The sequence below is a fragment of the Lissotriton helveticus genome, chromosome 9 (assembly GCF_964261635.1).
Source record: "Lissotriton helveticus chromosome 9, aLisHel1.1, whole genome shotgun sequence".
Classification (NCBI taxonomy): domain Eukaryota; kingdom Metazoa; phylum Chordata; class Amphibia; order Caudata; family Salamandridae; genus Lissotriton; species Lissotriton helveticus.
In genome coordinates, this window is record NC_136070.1 from 1,287,706,701 (window position 1) to 1,287,725,816 (window position 19,116).

The 19,116-nt window shown below is 50.6% G+C and overlaps 1 protein-coding gene across 5 annotated transcripts in view; it reads left to right on the forward strand.

The window, feature by feature from the left end:
- The window catches only part of NISCH (nischarin), a 186,180-nt gene that overhangs the window by 148,387 nt on the left and 18,677 nt on the right, over nucleotides 1-19,116 (forward strand). For 3 of the 5 annotated variants that reach the window (XR_013601160.1, XM_078661890.1, XM_078661891.1), the window contains exons 14-15: nucleotides 11,943-12,070; nucleotides 13,977-14,029. Coding sequence is in view for 4 of the 5 variants with exons in the window: in XM_078661890.1 (XP_078518016.1) it covers nucleotides 11,943-12,070; nucleotides 13,977-14,029 (181 nt within the window). In the remaining variant the exon portion in view is untranslated. The remainder of the gene's footprint in view (nucleotides 1-11,942; nucleotides 12,071-13,976; nucleotides 14,030-19,116) is intronic. The other 2 variants (XM_078661893.1, XM_078661892.1) reach the window with 1 other exon arrangement.

The window sequence follows — 19,116 nt, forward strand, 5'->3', positions numbered from 1 at the left end:
TAAGGGTGAGGTGCTGAACATCTGTCCCACACCCCAGAATGTAAAGGTGAGGTGCTGAACATCTGTCCCACACCCCAGAATGTAAAGGTGAGGTGCTGAACATCTGTCCCACACCCCAGAATGTAAAGGTGAGGTGCTGAACATCTGTCCCACACCCCAGAATTTAAAGGTGAGGTGCTGAACATCTGTACCACACCCCAGAATCTAAAGGGGAGGTGCTGAACATCTGTCCCACACCCCAGAATGTAATGGTGAGGTGCTGAACATCTGTACTGCACCCCAGAATCTAAATGTGATGTGTAGAACATCTGTCCCACACCCCAGAATCTAAATGTGAGGTGCTGAACATCTGTACCGCACCCCAGAATCTAAAGGTGAGGTGCTGAACATCTGTACCGCACCCTAGAATCTAAGGGTGAGGTGCTGAACATCTGTCCCACACCCCAGAATGTAAAGGTGAGGTGCTGAACATCTGTCCCACACCCCAGATGTAATGGTGAGGTGCTGAACATCTGTCCCACACCCCAGAATCTAAAGGTGAGGTGCTGAACATCTGTACCACACCCCAGAATCTAAAGGGGAGGTGCTGAACATCTGTCCCACACCCCAAAATGTAAAGGTGAGGTGCTGAACATCTGTACCGCTCCCCAGAATCTAAAGGTGAGGTGCTGAACATCTGTACCGCTCCCCAGAATCTAAAGGTGAGGTGCTGAACATCTGTACTGCACCCCAGAATCTAAAGGTGCGGTGCTGAACATCTGTACCGCACCCCAGAATCTAAAGGTGCGGTGCTGAACATCTGTACCGCACCCCAGAATCTAAAGGTGAGGAGCTGAACATCTGTACCGCACCCCAGAATCTAAAGGTGAGGAGCTGAACATCTGTACCGCACCCCAGAATCTGAAGGTGAGGTGCTGAACATCTGTCCCACACCCCAGAATCTAAAGGTGCGGTGCTGAACATCTGTACCGCACCCCAGAATCTAAAGGTGAGGAGCTGAACATCTGTACCGCACCCCAGATTCTAAATGTGAGGTGCTGAACATCTGTACCGCACCCCAGAATCTAAAGGTGAGGAGCTGAACATCTGTACCGCACCCCAGATTCTAAATGTGAGGTGCTGAACATCTGTACCACACCCCAGAATCTAAATGTGAGGTGCTGAACATCTGTACCGCACCCCAGAATCTAAAGGTGCAGTGCTGAACATCTGTACCGCACCCCAGAATCTAAAGGTGAGGAGCTGAACATCTGTACCGCACCCCAGAATCTAAAGGTGAGGTGCTGAACATCTGTACCGCACCCCAGAATCTAATGAGGTGCTGAACATCTGTACCGCACCCCAGAATCTAAAGGTGAGATGCTGAACATCTGTACCGCACCCCAGAATCTGAAGGTGAGGTGCTGAACATCTGTCCCACACCCCAGAATGTAAAGGTGAGGTGCTGAAAATCTGTCCCACACCCCAGAATGTAAAGGTGAGGTGCTGAACATCTGTCCCACACCCCAGAATGTAAAGGTGAGGTGCTGAACATCTGTCCCACACCCCAGAATGTAAAGGTGAGGTGCTGAAAATCTGTCCCACACCCCAGAATGTAAAGGTGAGGTGCTGAACATCTGTCCCACACCCCAGAATCTAAAGGTGAGGTGCTGAACATCTGTCCCACACCCCAGAATGTAAAGATGAGGTGCTGAACATCTGTCCCACACCCCAGAATCTAAAGGTGAGGTGCTGAACATCTGTCCCACACCCCAGAATCTAAAGGTGAGGTGCTGAACATCTGTCCCACACCCCAGTATCTAAAGGGGAGGTGCTGAACATCTGTCCCACACCCCAGAATCTAAAGGGGAGGTGCTGAACATCTGTCCCACTCCCCAGAATCTAAAGGTGAGGTGCTGAACATCTGTACTACACCCAATCAGATGTTGTCACACCAGCTCTACCCCTCTCTGCATGTAGGACAAGTAACACGAAATGCAATCGATGAGCAAGAGAACGCATCAGCACCAGAAATAACGATCGATGAGAGGCGTGGCTGAGGGGGCGTCCTCTCCGCAGGCCACACGTGCAGCGTTGTGCACAGAATACCCTCCTGCAGGTATCTCCGCCCAGCAGCCTTTCTCCACTCCGGTCCTAAGGGTCCTTACTTAAGCGGGTGTGGCCTCTGTACCGATGCAGCTGTCTGTCAGCACATCGCTTCCTGACCTCACTCGATGTGCAGATGTTGCACCTCCCCCTGCCCCCACCCTGACCCCACCCCCCCCCTCCAGCGGTTCATGTATCTTAGTACAGGCTGCTTCTTCACCTAAGCTGTGTTTCCCAGAACTCTTTATGGCATGAGTGTGGATTGGATGACTTATCAGTCAGGAAGCCTGGGGTGCTGACAGGCCCTCCAGACCAGGAAGTGCGGTGCACAGCCAGAACCTGACCAGGAAGCGGGGTGCACAGGCCGGCCAGGCCCTGCTGCCCTCTGCCTCCACCAACCATTGTTCAGCACATCAGAGCTGGACGGCTCTTGAGCAACTTCCTGTGCGTGGACGGGAATGTGGGAGGAGTCTGCAGGCTGCAAAGATTCTGCTCCCCTGTTAACTCAGAAAATGTAAAAACACTCCTAACAAAACATGTGCATCAGATCTGTGGCTCTGGCAGGACTCGCGAACCAGCTGTGGCGTGTGGATGTTATTAGACACTGACGCGGATCCTTTTTGGGCCTCGTCATAGTGCCAGTATCTGCAACGTACTCACCATCACACATACAGCAATCTCCTGATGAAATAAACAGACAAGACACCTTTTTTGTAGAGAAAATTAATGCAGGTTTATTTGCATACCAAAATATGCCAACATGGTGGGTTAGCTTACGGGCGATCCAAGGGCAGGCAGCCCCTCCTCCGCCTGCCCACCTGATGAGCCAAATTTCACTGTGGCCCTAGCCAATCAGTGCTTACCAATTTTGGGGGAGGGGTTACCCCTCACACCAGTGGACCGCCAGTCCACCCCTCTACCCACACCCCCTGAGGGGGCGTAGCGTTCCAGGCAAACCCCCAGTTGCTCAGGTTTAAAATCGCCCGTCGGAATAGCGGGGTACCGTCGCTTCTCCTGGGTCCAACACGAGGACCATCTGGGGATATTTGGCCTTTGTACCCTTGTTGTACTCCTGATGAGGGTACCCCTGTGTACCTTTCAGCCTCTGGATCGCCCTGTAACTCAGACACAGCTCTGAGTGTGGCCACCGACACAACCAGGGCCCCCCACCAAGATACTTTGTAAAGAAACAGGGACCCCCTGGTGCGAATAGCGATCCTGGGTCAGGGTGAAAAGTATATGTAAACTAAATTACCCAGGCATACACAACAATTGCTAGCGTATTCAGGTGCAAGACATAATATCTACAAAAACATTCTACAACTGCTTTCAAGTATAAAATGGATTTTAATATCTCAAAATCTTTTCACGAAATCCTTTGATAAAACTGTTTGTTGAATGTTGAGGGTTAATACATCTTTCATAGTGATTTTATATTGACATACATGATTTGACAGTTAAAAAAGATTTAGTCATTAAACAATATAAAACTGGATGGGTTCCTGTCAAAGGAACCCATCCAGTTTTATACTTGAAAGCAGTTGTAGAATGTTTTTGTAGATATTATGTCTTGCACCTGAATACGCTAGCAATTGTTGTCAATGCCTGGGTAATTTAGTTTACATACCCCCCACCAAGATAGCCATTCTTACCTACATCCTGCGGATTCCAGGGCCCCTCCCAGGTCCCACAAACCAGTCCTTGCCCACTCTAGACAGGTGGTCCCTATCCTCTACCAAACACCCTGTGGACTTGGCATGCAGCAGACCATGCCTGATAAAGCCAAACCCCCTCTGTTCAGTGAATTTACGCATAGCGCTGTTCACTCTCCTGTGCGAGGTTACCTCGGCCTCCCCTGACTGGGCTCTTCGCCACACTAAATAAGGGGTTATCTCTGACCACCATAACTCACACGCCCCCGATTGGTTGCTTAACTTACAAATGGAGGACTTCATTTCTTGCAACAGATCCCTCCTCCCCAAGGGAGTCGATCATTGCCTCCCAGGTGTGTGACCTGCATGTTGGGAGGGGATACACCCCCCCCACCCCCCCAGTCTGTGCTACAGCTTCTTCAGCAAGCTGTTCCAGTGCATGCCTGGGTACCCCAAACCAAATATCTCAGTGGCGGAAAGGCCATGCCTCCATTTCCTGCCCCCATCGTGCCACCCACAGCAGGCCCAAATGGCCAATCACCCAGATATTTGATCCTGGCAAAATAAGGAAATGTAAGGTTGCCAAACACCTTTATTGAATCATTGCAGCTCACCCATACACCCCTCCTTCCACAAGGAGGAGATCCTTCCTTACAGCAGTGCCGTCCGACCCAGGAAAGCCAAATCATTGCCTCCCAGTAGTATAACCAAAAGGTTGGGAGGGGAGACCCCCCCCCACCCCCCCAGCCTGTGCCGCAGCTTCCACAGCAAGCTGACCCAGCGCATGCCTGGAACCCCATATTTAACTCAGTGGTGGAAATACCCATGCCTCCATTCCCGTGCCACTCACAGGACGCACGAGAGGCCATACCCCCAGACCTTTGACCCTGGCATGCTAAGGAAATGTTAGGTTGCCAGACATATTCAGAGAAGCACTGCACGCCAGTCTATACCACTACTCAAAATTGCACATAATTTCGCACAAATAACACTGACCCCACCAAACATCTAATGCATCACAGGGTTGCTTTAGGTATACTCAAAATTCACACTGTACATATAGCCAGATTCATGAAAGACAATTCGGCTCGCAAAGGGCCAGATTCTGCGAATCTGGCCCTTTGCAAGCGCAATTTTTGCATTTGGGATTCATCATCCCAAATGCAAAAATCGCTATTAGCGAAATCGCATATTTGCGAAGAATTGCATTTAAGGAATCTCGATTTGAGATTCCTTAAATGCAATTCATTAACCATTTTTAAATTGCGAATTTGCAATTTTTGGTCGCAATTTACCACAAAGTCTGACTTTGTGGTAAATAGCGAAAAAATAGAAAAAAGCACTTTAGTGCATTTTTTTCAATTGCATGTTACACACACACATGTCCTTTGGACATGTGTGTGCGCAACACCTGTGTAAATTTGCATTTCAGGGGTGCTACAGGGTGTCCTTTGGACACCCCTGGCACTCTTGAATTCGCATCCTTATTTGCGATTAGCTAATTGCTAATCGAAAATAAGGAATAACTCCCCATTCATTCCTATGGGCCTTTAGGCCCGTAGGAATGAATGGGGAGTTATTCCTTATTTGTGATTAGCAATTAGCTAATCGCAAATAAGGAAGCTGTAGGAATCGCAATAAATATTGCGATTCCTACATGAATCCCGTTTTGCGAGTCTGTAATAGCGATTCCTTATGAATCGCTATTAAGGACTCGCAAAACGGGTCTTTGATGAATCTAGCTGTTAATTCCTTTAAACGGTCCTCCAGCCACTCCCCTGGGTGGTTTACGACCGGAAGTACCGTTGCAACCTTGGGATACCCATCGTCCCACCTGCATGAGGCGCTCCGCTTAAACACCCGCCCTGAAAGCTGCAGCCGCTGCCCATATCCTGAAAGAGTGGCTGCAAAGGCGCTGGCCAGGACCCGCGTAGTGGCCAAAAGATGACGCCAGGTGGGTGGGAGAGGTACTTATACCTAACTCCCCGCCCACCCATGCCCGGAATTGATGCGGGCGTGCTGACCCAGAGGGGGCCCCTCAGCACTAGGCTGTATCGTGTGCCCTCATGTGGCGCTAAGGCAGCTGCCCTCTTATACGGGTCCCCTGTGTGGCCCGCGGGCAGCCACATTCACACCACAGCTGTCCAGCCCGCTGCCTCCCACGTCCTACCTCACCTGCATACGGGGCGCTGCTGTCACCCTGCCCCCTCCCACATCCTACCTCCCCTGCTTACACGGCGCTGCTGTCACCCTCTCCTGTTATGGGATTTGGGATAAATGGGAGAGAGGAGGTAGAGGATATATTGCGAGAAATATAGAGTGGGATATAGTATATTGCATTGGAGATGCTGAATTAGAAGCAGAGTAATCAATATAAAGATACATAAATATATTTTGGTTTGTAATTCAATAGTGAAGCAATTGTAGATAAATAGTTATGGTAAAAGATTTACTTATTTATGCAGTCACTTATATACATGTTAAAAACATAGAATAATGTAACTATCAGTAATATGTACATTTTGTTAAGCCAAACTAACGAGTATCTATATCTTTAAAAACCTAATTATTATACAGGTTCACACAAAGCAATACACATATGTAGGTACACATCTATATTTCAGAAAAATTCTTATATACAGAGGGATATGTTGTATATTTCTGTTTGCGTATGGTGCTTATGTGGGGGAAGAGCCAATTCTTGAGTAGTTTTCTGAAGATAAGGTGGTTGTCCATGGATCTTAAGTTGGGGGTAAAGAGTTCCATAGTTTGGCTGCTTGGACAGAGAAGGATGTGCCACCCCTGTTTTTTTTTTCTTGTACGTTGGCATTTTGAAGCGGGTCCCACTCTAGAGCGGAGGCTCTTTTGTTGAATGGATTTGGTGATTTCATTCCTGATTGTTGGAGGGATGGGCGGAAACCGAAGTAAGGAGACCGTATGGAGGTAATAATGGAATTGATGTATGAAGTATATAGTCCCAAGGTTTTCAAATGGCAGGTCTTTAAAGGCAAATAGTAACATAAACAAAACACCGTCTGGTCAGATTCTTGAGAAACGCGAGGATGGCCACCAGAGTAGGAGTTCTCTTAACTTCAGCTTCGGCCTAGTCGGGTCCCAGAGGTTTTGCTCAGAAAAGAAAGGAGCGGTAAGATGGCACGCTCAATTTGTTGCCATTTTCTACCACCACACCTCGTGAAGGATTCGCTAAGGAATTTGTGAGGGGGAAAATGAATCTTTACCAACTGAAAATATAGAGTGATTCTAAGGGGGGAAAATCAAGGTGTCCCCACTTCAGGGTCTCGGGGAGCTTACCCACCAGTGTCCCGCCCTCCCCACCTTCATTCCCTCTTCCCTAATCACGTACCGCTTTCTGCCACCACTCTCCTGAGTTGCGGCAGCTTTTGCGCATCCTCCGGGGTCCATCAGTCTTCACACCACACCTCAGGGGGTTCCTGGTCTTCCGCGTGGTCTTCTTCTTCGTTCACCTCCACAACGTCCTTCTCTGCACCGGAACACCTTCTCGCTTTCTCTGCAGTCCTTCTTCCAATCGCCTCTGCCTCAGACGCTGTTTATCGTCCAATCCATTGTTTCTTCCAGTATTTCTGATTGGACAGTTTGTGCAGTGGCTCTGCCCCTCCAGTGATCGAGGGATGTCGATGTTTCACTTCCGGGCTGCGTAGAGAGAGGACAGGCTGTTGTCACTGATGGTGATTCCTCCCTGCATTTGTTGTCCTCGTCTGAACCCTGGAGGTAAGGAGTCCATAGGGGGGAGATTGGGTTGTTCTCGTGATCGCTGGAGGTGTTTCGGGTTGCCTCCTCACACTGATGAAGAGCGGTCCCGGTCCATGTATCACTTTGTGGGTGACACAAAGCGGCTTGAACGTGGATCTTCTGGCAACGGGTAACCAATTCAGGCCTTCAAGGCAGGAGAGATGTGGTCTTGCTGCTTTATAAGTAAGAGTAGTCTGGCAGCCGAGTTCTGAATCATGTGTAGTCTTTCCATAGTTGTTAAAGGTGATCCGTGGTAGAGGCTTTGGCGTAATCGAGTTTGGACAGAACAAGAGAGATGGTAGCCTGGACTTTGTGGGGGACGATACGAGTTTTTATAGTAACCAAGCTTGATCTTGCTAATTTGACCACTTGGGAATTCATCGATAGCTTGTAGTCCATGGTCATTCCAAGGTTTCTAACTTCCTTTGATACTTTAGGCAGTGTTCCTAGATCATCAGGTCATGCGGCGAGTCGGTCAATATTTTTCCAATAGCCACACATGAGTATTTCCTTTTAGGAAGTATTAATTTTGAGATGGCTCCACGTCCTCCACTGATCCACGGCTCTGAGACAACTGAAAATTGGTGAGTTTCCAGTGTCTTTGGGGCATTCCAGTTAAAGGAGTATTTGCGTGTCATCTGCATAGTTATAGCACGTGAGGTGAAATTGATTGATCAGTGCCGGTAATGACTTTATGTAGATGTTGTAAAGCCTGGGTGAGATGATCGAGCCTTGTGGGACCCCTGCTTTTGTGGCGTACAGTGTGGACGAGAAAGGTGGGGTATGGATGCCATTAGTTCTGTTTCGAAGGTAGGACGCCATCCAGTCTAGAGCAGTACCCTCTATGCCCGCTTCATAGAGTCTTTGTTTCAGAGTGTCATGGTCAACTGTGTCAAAGGCAGCTGAGAGGTCCACGAGGAGTAGCGCGGCAACCCCGTTGCGGTCAACTGTATTCTTCAGGTCATCCCAGATGGCAAGGAGGGCAGATTCAGTGCCTCTTCCCGGACGGAATCCTGTTTGGAAGTCTGAAAGTATGGCATTCTCTTCAATGAATTGTGACATCTGGGCGAACGCTGCTCTTTCTATCAGTTTGCCCAGGAAAGATCCTTTTGTAATCATTCTGTAGTTGTCGGGATTTTGCGGATCCAGGTTTTTTTTCTTCAGTAATAGGGGTATGTATGGCTTGTTTAGTTTTTCTGGAAATATTTCTGCGACAGCTTTAGTACCTTCTAGCTGGCGTGCTTTCATTTTAGTCTGGCAGGACCGGCTTTTCTCAGAAGTCTTGAATTTCTGGTAATTGTTAGCTGGACCGTCAGCGTTTCTTAGCAGAGGGGGCTGAGTACATGGAATGGGACAGTACCAGCTGCTCTTGGCAGACCTGCTGTGCTCTCACTGAGACACTACACGCACCTCTGGGGAACGCTGCTAGAAGTGAAATGGGGCCGAGTCGGCGTCGCTAGGCTGTGCTGCTATACTTGGATACTGTCTCATCAAGTAGGAGTTGGGGTGTGTCCAGTTCTGGAGGCCAGATCTGGACCTGGGTCCACTTCTGTGGTCAGCCTCTCCAGAAGGATAGAAATGCAGGCCCGAGAGGCTTCATGGATGGGCGACCACCATGGACATGGTGGTGGTGGAGATGAGGATGGTGGGTATGTGGTGGTGCTAGGGGCAGTCACATTCCTGTGGGAGACAAACTCTAAAGCCCCCTATAAGGCCACTATAAGAGTAGATTGGGACTTGGCTGGGAAGTCAATCAACCAATCAATCATTTGTAAAGCGCGCTACTCACCCGTGAGGGTCTCAAGGCGCTATAGAGGGGGCAGAAGCAGCTACCAATCGAAGAGCCAGGTCTTGAGAAGTTTCCAGAAGGTCAGCAGGTCCTGGGTTTGTCGCAGGTGGGTGGGGAGGGTGTTTAATAAACCTCACCCAACTGGAGGAGCTGAGACTGAGGCTGTACACTGACCTACAGGAGGCGGTCAGCTCAGGAACCTTACTCAGTGAGCTGGCTAGAGAGGCTGTATGGTCAGTGTGTCACTAGCAGACCAGAGAGGCTGTAGGGTCAGTGTGTCACTAGCAGACCGGAGAGGCTGTAGGGTCAGTGTGTCACTAGCAGACCGGAGAGGCTGTAGGGTCAGTGTGTCACTAGCAGACCGGAGAGGCTGTAGGGTCAGTGTGTCACTAGCAGACCAGAGAGGCTGTAGGGTCAGTGTGTCACTAGCAGACCGGAGAGGCTGTAGGGTCAGTGTGTCACTAGCAGACCGGAGAGGCTGTAGGGTCAGTGTGTCAATGGTGAGCAGGCTAGAGAGGGTGTAGGGTCAGTGTGTCAATGGTGAGCAGGCTAGAGAGGGTGTAGGGTCAGTGTGTCACTAGCAGGCCGGAGAGGCTGTAGGGTCAGTGTGTCACTAGCAGGCCAGAGAGGCTGTAGGGTCAGTGTGTCACTAGCAGGCCGGAGAGGCTGTAGGGTCAGTGTGTCAATGGTGAGCAGGCTAGAGAGGCTGTAGGCTCAGTGTGTCACTAGCAGGCCGGAGAGGCTGTAGGGTCAGTGTGTCAATGGTGAGCAGGCTAGAGAGGCTGTAGGGTCAGTGTGTCACTAGCAGGCCGGAGAGGCTGTAGGGTCAGTGTGTCACTAGCAGGCCGGAGAGGCTGTAGGGTCAGTGTGTCACTAGCAGGCCGGAGAGGCTGTAGGGTAAGGGTGTCCATAGGAGGCTGGAGAGGCTGTAGGGTCAGTGTGTCACTAGCAGGCCGGAGAGGGTGTAGGGTCAGTGTGTCAATGGTGAGCAGGCTAGAGAGGGTGTAGGGTCAGTGTGTCAATGGTGAGCAGGCTAGAGAGGGTGTAGGGTCAGTGTGTCACTAGCAGGCCGGAGAGGCTGTAGGGTAAGGGTGTCCATAGGAGGCTGGAGAGGCTGTAGGGTCAGTGTGTCACTAGCAGGCCGGAGAGGGTGTAGGGTCAGTGTGTCAATGGTGAGCAGGCTAGAGAGGGTGTAGGGTCAGTGTGTCAATGGTGAGCAGGCTAGAGAGGGTGTAGGGTCAGTGTGTCACTAGCAGGCCGGAGAGGCTGTAGGGTAAGGGTGTCCATAGGAGGCTGGAGAGGCTGTAGGGTCAGTGTGTCACTAGCAGGCCGGAGAGGGTGTAGGGTCAGTGTGTCAATGGTGAGCAGGCTAGAGAGGGTGTAGGGTCAGTGTGTCAATGGTGAGCAGGCTAGAGAGGGTGTAGGGTCAGTGTGTCACTAGCAGACCGGAGAGGCTGTAGGGTCAGTGTGTCACTAGCAGGCCGGAGAGGCTGTAGGGTCAGTGTGTCACTAGCAGGCTAGAGAGGGTGTAGGGTCAGTGTGTCACTAGCAGGCCGGAGAGGCTGTAGGGTCAGTGTGTCACTAGCAGGCCGGAGAGGCTGTAGGGTCAGTGTGTCACTAGCAGACCGGAGAGGCTGTAGGGTCAGTGTGTCACTAGCAGGCTAGAGAGGGTGTAGGGTCAGTGTGTCACTAGCAGGCCGGAGAGGCTGTAGGGTCAGTGTGTCACTAGCAGACCGGAGAGGCTGTAGGGTCAGTGTGTCACTAGCAGGCTAGAGAGGGTGTAGGGTCAGTGTGTCACTAGCAGGCTAGAGAGGCTGTAGGGTCAGTGTGTCACTAGCAGACCGGAGAGGCTGTAGGGTCAGTGTGTCACTAGCAGGCTAGAGAGGGTGTAGGGTCAGTGTGTCACTAGCAGGCTAGAGAGGCTGTAGGGTCAGTGTGTCACTAGCAGGCTAGAGAGGCTGTAGGGTCAGTGTGTCAATGGTGAGCAGGCTAGAGAGGCTGTAGGGTCAGTGTGTCAATGGTGAGCAGGCTAGAGAGGGTGTAGGGTCAGTGTGTCACTAGCAGGCTAGAGAGGGTGTAGGGTCAGTGTGTCAATGGTGAGCAGGCTAGAGAGGCTGTAGGGTCAGTGTGTCACTAGCAGACCGGAGAGGCTGTAGGGTCAGTGTGTCACTAGCAGGCTAGAGAGGGTGTAGGGTCAGTGTGTCACTAGCAGGCCGGAGAGGCTGTAGGGTCAGTGTGTCACTAGCAGACCGGAGAGGCTGTAGGGTCAGTGTGTCACTAGCAGGCTAGAGAGGGTGTAGGGTCAGTGTGTCACTAGCAGGCCGGAGAGGCTGTAGGGTCAGTGTGTCACTAGCAGGCTAGAGAGGGTGTAGGGTCAGTGTGTCACTAGCAGGCCGGAGAGGCTGTAGGGTAAGGGTGTCCATAGGAGGCTGGAGATGGGTCATATAAATAACTCGGGGCTGCTTCTCTGCTGTGAGCATCTAAGGTAGCTGTAACCTTTGTGACCAGACATTAGCATCCACCGTACAGATGCTGCACTGTGGCGGATAATGCAGGTTTTAATATTGAAACTCAAGATTATATGCTTATGTTTGGAGGTCGGCTGCTTCTTTCAGCTCTTCACACCTGCTCTCTTTTTCTTCTAGTGATAGTGTGTACGGAAGCCGCCCTAGTCAGCTCTTTACCCTCACCTAGTAGTTTGACTCCTACTCGTGATGCAGTGATCCCCGGATGCTGTGAAGTATCAGAATCCCAACCTGGAGGAAGGGAACAGGTGAATACTATACAGAGGTTTCGTTTGGGGAAGATGGGACGACCACTGATGCTATTGTTGTTTTTGCTTTTGTCACCCCGAGTGGGATGGGTATGCCGTGCTCTCCATGCCACTGGTGTCAAGCTATCCTGGCTGATGAGGGCTGAAATCGGTCCTCGGAAGCTTGTTTCCAGTCCAGGAAGTACCGGGCCTGGCAGTTCGGGCTGGACTGTTCCCATGGGGCACAGGGTCAGACTGATTTGCATATGACTGGGTCCTAACTGGAATGGCAGGTGAGCAAAAAAACTATGGATTTAGGCCCAGATCCCTGTACTAGGGTGAATGCATGACATTGTTCTGCATTCTGTCCATCAATTGTTGTTTTTGCTATGTCACCCCGAAGAGGGGATGACCTCATATGCTATCCCTTCTACGAGCTGCTCTCAAGGATAACTCTGCTGCGAGCCTTCAAACGTGATCCAGGGCAGAGACTGCGCTCCCCGGGCAGAGACTGCGCTCCCCGGGCAGAGACTGCGCTCCCCGGGCAGAGACTGCGCTCCCCGGGCAGAGACTGCCCTCCCCGGGCAGAGACTGCCCTCCCCGGGCAGAGACTGCCCTCCCCGGGCAGAGACTGCGCTCCCCGTGTAGAGACTGCGCTCCCCGGGCAGAGACTGCGCTCCCAGGGCAGAGACTGTACTCTTGGGCAGTGACTGTGCTCTCCTAGTAATGACTGCGCTCTCAGGCATGATTGTTGTAGGAGAGTAGGGCTTCTTTCCTATGGTCACCCCCATTTTTGCTTTTTGCTTCACTGGTTTTCGACTTAATGTGGCTGTGGGCCTGCTAATCCATACTGTGTCTGCTCTCTTGGGTCATACTTGTCTGCTTGCTTGGGTCATACTGTGTCTGCTTGCTTGGGTCATACTGTGTCTGCTTGCTTGGGTCATACTGTGTCTGCTTGCTTGGGTCATACTGTGTCTGCTTGCTTGGGTCATACTGTGTCTGCTTGCCTGGTGCATACTGTGTCTGCTTGCCTGGTGCAGTGCTGCTTTGCTGGTTCGAAAGTGCATGTTTCGCAGCTTGCTGTTCCACAGGTCGCGAGCGAGGTGACAGTGTGCACTCTTGTCAAGTTTTCCAGCAATATGTAGATCTAGGTGCTCACAGGTTTTTTCTGTAAAATTGATACTTTGTCTAGAATTTAGGTCCAAATAATTGTCTATCAAGAATTGTTTATTTCTATCCTGAATTTGACCCGTTGCCACGGGAGCCCAGGTGTCATTTAGGTTCAAATGTATACATATGCCCTTGGTGACCAAGCACTTTAGAAGTTCATCATTTGACACCACAGCAACGCAGGCAGCTGCCTTGCAGCTCCTGAAAAGTCCTCTCCATCAGATCTTCAAAAGCGCACTTCAAGGATAGTTGCGACCAGCGTTTGTCGTAGGACATTGGGTAGCAACGGAGGGTACTCTGTAACGGGGCCTACAAGGAGGACCTCTTCCGTTCATTGCTGAAGAGCATCAAAGGCCATGTTGCCATCCTTGAGGGCCCCAAGAGCTGGCACCGTCCCCAGGCAGATATCACCTGGGTTCTTGGATACAACTCGTGGCTTGGAGAGAGGAGGTTTGGAGTTAGAGCCGAACACCTACTGCACTGGTGACGCCAGTGCTGATGCTGTCTTGTCGCACGTCTGTCTTGACAAGTTCCTATTTCTGGACTCTTCCATAGTGGGCTACTCAAGTGTCTCTTCTTTTAGTCTTTTGTGCATTAATACTCGACATATCGAAGCAAACTCCAAGTATTCTTTACATCTATAACAAATGTTTTCTTGATGATTGCTTCTATGTTAAAATCAGTATATGTCCTACAAGTGACGTGTCATGACTACCCCATTAACTGCTTTTGGGGGGTTTGTGGGTTTCTTTCTCAGGCAGCAGCTGAAACCGACTCCCCTTTAAAGGCTGGAAACCTGCCTCAAACAAGGTGAGTGTGTTTTACATATATGAGCCTTGTGTAGGCATGACTACGCCAGTAGGTGAAGTCAGACCAGCACCGCGCACGAACGAATCCCCGTGGATGTCAGAATAATTTTCATGTGTATATGCTGTTCATAGTTGGGCCGGTTTATGTACATTGGACAGTAATGGATCGGAACATACCTGTGTTTGAGATCATATGTCCCTTTCAGTTCTGTGTGTTTGTGTACATGGACCAGTTATGGATCTGAACATACCTGTGTTTGAGTTCATATTCCCCGTACATATGTGTGTTTGTGTACATGGACCAGTTATGGATCTGTACATACCTGTGTTTGAGTTCATATTCCCCTCACATATGTGTGTTTGTGTACATGGACCAGTTATGGATCTGTACATACCTGTGTTTGAGTTCATATTCCCCTCACATATGTGTGTTTGTGTACATGGACCAGTTATGGATCTGAACATACCTGTGTTTGAGATCATATGTCCCTTTCAGTTCTGTGTGTTTGTGTACATGGACCAGTTATGGATCTGAACATACCTGTGTTTGAGTTTATATTCCCCTTACATATGTGTGTTTGTGTACATGGGCCAGTTATGGGTCTGAACATACCTGTGTTTGAGTTCATATTCCCCTTACATATGTGTGTTTGTGTACATGGGCCAGTTATGGATCTGAACATACCTGTGTTTGTGTACTTATCCCGCTTACAGATCGGTGTGTTTGTGTACATGGGCCAGTTATGGCTCTGAACATACCTGTGTTTGAGTTCATATGCCCCTTACAGATTTGTGTGTTTTATGTACATGGGCCAGTTATGGATCTGAGCATACCTTTGTTTGAGTTCATATGTCCCTTACAGATCTGTGTGTTTATGTGTACAAGGGACTGTTATGGATCTGAGTGCACCTGTGTCATGTAAAGTGGGCTCCATTGTCTGCACACACCAGTTCCGGTTTGCCAGGTCTTTGCTCTCTCGTAGAGGTGTGGACAGCACATTATGCACAAGCGAGGGCACACAGACAGCATTCGCGGCACCAGCGCACTCATCCAGGACACTGGAACACGCAGGATTCTAAACCCTGACAATACTCCATGCCCCAACCACTCATACAGGGACTGGTGATACCCAGGTCTCTAAACACATCTTTAGTGAATTTGGCAGGGTTTAGATATCCTGTCTTTATAAACCTGACCATTAGTAGGATGGACTGTACATGTTTGGGATGTGCTGTACAGTTATGTAAAGAGACTGCATAAGGACTGGGATGGGCTGTATCATTTGCTGTATAGGCTGTTCGATTATCAAGGCAGGCTTCACAAATATCCGGAGGGGCTGTGTGAATATCCGAGGGGCTGTGTGAATATCCGAGGGGCTGTGTGAATATCCGGAGGGGCTGTGTGAATATCCGGAGGGGCTGTGTGAATATCCGGAGGGGCTGTGTGAATATCCGGAGGGGCTGTGTGAATATCCGGAGGGGCTGTGTGAATATCCGGAGGGGCTGTGTGAATATCCGGAGGGGCTGTGTGAATATCCGGAGGGGCTGTGTGAATATCCGGAGGGGCTGTGTGAATATCCGGAGGGGCTGTGTGAGTATCCGGAGGGGCTGTGTGAGTATCCGGAGGGGCTGTGTGAATATCCGGAGGGGCTGTGTGAGTATCCGGAGGGGCTGTGTGAATATGCGGAGGGGCTGTGTGAATATGCGGAGGGGCTGTGTGAATATGCGGAGGGGCTGTGTGAATATGCGGAGGGGCTGTGTGAATATGCGGAGGGGCTGTGTGAATATGCGGAGGGGCTGTGTGAATATGCGGAGGGGCTGTGTGAATATGCGGAGGGGCTGTGTGAATATGCGGAGGGGCTGTGTGAATATGCGGAGGGGCTGTGTGAATATGCGGAGGGGCTGTGTGAATATGCGGAGGGGCTGTGTGAATATGCGGAGGGGCTGTGTGAATATGCGGAGGGGCTGCGTGAATATGCGGAGGGGCTGCGTGAATATGCGGAGGGGCTGCGTGAATATGCGGAGGGGCTGCGTGAATATGCGGAGGGGCTGCGTGAATATGCGGAGGGGCTGCGTGAATATCCGGAGGGGCTGCGTGAATATCCGGAGGGGCTGCGTGAATATCCGGAGGGGCTGCGTGGATATCCGGAGGGGCTGCGTGGATATCCGGAGGGATATCCGGAGGGGCTGTATGAATATCCGGAGGGGCTGTATGAATATCCGGAGGGGCCTGTGCACGTAGCCGGATGGGCTGTGCACGTAGCCGGATGGGCTGTGCACGTAGCCGGATGGGCTGTGCACGTAGCCGGATGGGCTGTGCACGTAGCCGGATGGGCTGTGCACGTAGCCGGATGGGCTGTACGAGTAGCCGGATGGGCTGTACGAGTAGCTGGATAGCCGGATGAGCTGTACGAGTAGCTGGATAGCCGGATGGGCTGTCCGAGTAGCTGGATAGCCGGATGAGCTGTCCGAGTAGCTGGATAGCCGGATGAGCTGTCCGAGTAGCTGGATAGCCGGATGGGCTGTCCGAGTAGCTGGATAGCCGGATGGGCTGTCCGAGTAGCTGGAAAGCCGGATGGGCTGTCCGAGTAGCTGGAAAGCCGGATGGGCTGTCCGAGTAGCTGGATAGCCTGATGGGCTGTACGAGTAGCCGGATAGCCGGATGGGCTGTACGAATAGCCGGATAGCCGGATGGGCTGTACGAGTAGCCGGATGGGCTGTATGTGTAGCCAGATGGGCTATACAGTTAGCTAAAGGGGCTGCATAAAGGTGGGATGTGCTGTATCATTTGCTGGATAGGCTCTATGACTAGCAAGGCAGGCTTCACAATTATCAGGAGGGGTGTTGGGCTGTATTAGTTTGATGGGCTTAATAGCGAGTGTGTTGGGCTGCACCAGGAGTGTGATAAACCGTGTGGTTTGCATTGATAATAATTTTTTGAGTCGGATGGAGTCACTGCCTCGATTGAGACCCTTCTGTCTTCAGACTTAGTCGCATATGGACGCTCCTGCAAAGAGGGGTTCAGGTCTTGCGTGAGTGATATTAAGATTCTAGGGTTATGAGTCGATGCACCTCAGTGGCCCTTGACCTGCCGTGTGATGGGATGCGAAGACTAGAGTGCATTGACTCCTTGCACTGAAGTTCCTATCGCTCTTAGGATCACGTACCATTCAGATGGGTTTTTGGCTGATTTTGACCACGTTTACATTCCACTAACAAGTTCAATCAATTAATTAGGGGTATGTAAAGCGCGCTAGTCACCCATGAGGGTCTCAAGGCGCTAGTTAGGCATTGAACAGGCACCTAAGACGGTTGTTGTTCAATGGCATTATGAGCCTTTAAGCCCTCTGCCCTACCCACGCTAGACCAGAGTCATGCTGCACCCTGAGGCAGCCTTTGAATCCGATTGGTTACAGGAGGGACCATGTGTAGCCTTTACGTTTCAGTTGCTCAGGGCACAGAAGCCAACTCCTGGCCAGTGAAGCAGGAGACTCCGACTTGCAGTTGAGTATTCACGTTGATTCTCCGTGGGTGGCCCCTATAGCGAGAGTGGTGCAGAAGCTGCTTCAAGTTGTGTTTACGTGTAAAGGGTTAGATGAGTGTGTGTCATACGGTGTGATGTTTCCTGGGGCTGGAGTTTACAGTTTACAGGCTCTGAGGACTATGTCAATTCTGACCTCAGATCTCTTTGCTATGGTGATCCATACATTGATCCGCACAGGAACTCTATCCATACATTGATCCGCACAGGAACCCGATCCATACATTGATCCGCACAGGAACCCGATCCATACATTGATCCTCACAGGAACCCGATCCATACATTGATCCTCACAGGAACCCGATCCATACATTGATGCGCACAGGAACCCTATCCATACATTGATCCTTACAGGAACCTGATCCATACATTGATCCTCACAGAAACACGATCCATACATTGATCCTCAAAGGAACCCGATACATACATTGATCCACACAGGAACCCTATCCATACATTGATGCACACGGGAACCCGATCCATACATTGATCCGCACAGGAACCCGATCCATACATTGATCCTCACAGGAACCCGATCCATACATTGATCCTCACAGGAACCCGATCCATACATTGATCCTCACAGGAACCCGATCCATACATTGATCCTCACAGGAACCCGATCCATACATTGATCCGCACAGGAACCCTATCATACATTGATGCGCACAGGAACCCGATCCATACATTGATGCGCACAGGAACCCTATGCATACATTAATGCGCACGGGAACCTGATCCATACATTGATCCGCACAGGAACCCTATCCATACATTGATGCGCACGGGAACCCTATCCATACATTGATGCGCGCGGGAACCCTATCCATACATTGATGCGCACGGGAACCCTATCCATACATTGATGCGCACGGGAACCCTATCCATACATTGATGCGCACGGGAACCTGATCCATACATTGATGCGCACGGGAACCCGATCCATACATTGATCCTCACAGGAACCCGATCCATACAGTGATCCTCACAGGAACCCGATCCATACATTGATCCACACAGGAACCCTATCCATACATTGATCCTCACAGGAACCCTATCCATACATTGATCCTCACCGGAACCCGATCCATACATTGATCCTCACAGAAACCCGATCCATACATTGATCCGCACAGGAACCCTATCCATACATTGATGTGCACAGGAACCCAATCCATACAGTGATGGCACAGGAACCCAATCCATACAGTGATGCGCACAGGAACCCTGCCGATAATGTTCATTAACATGTGAGGGGAATAGTCATTTGCGATGATGTTACAGAGCGAATATTCAGTGGTGCCCAATGAATGACTCAACCAGGAGCTGGGTTACACCCAACCTGGGTTATTAAAAAAAGAAAAGCAGCAGAAGATGACATATCGCAGATGTGAGGTCATATGAATGCTTCTGATCGCTCTTGGGTGTCTCATGGTTCATTTGTCCAGCCAGGGTTCCACGGGAGGGCACACTATCTCCTCCACTCCTGGTTCTGGTTAGTTGATGGTTTTGTTGTGCATCGCTGTGGAGTTGTCGGTGATCCTGGC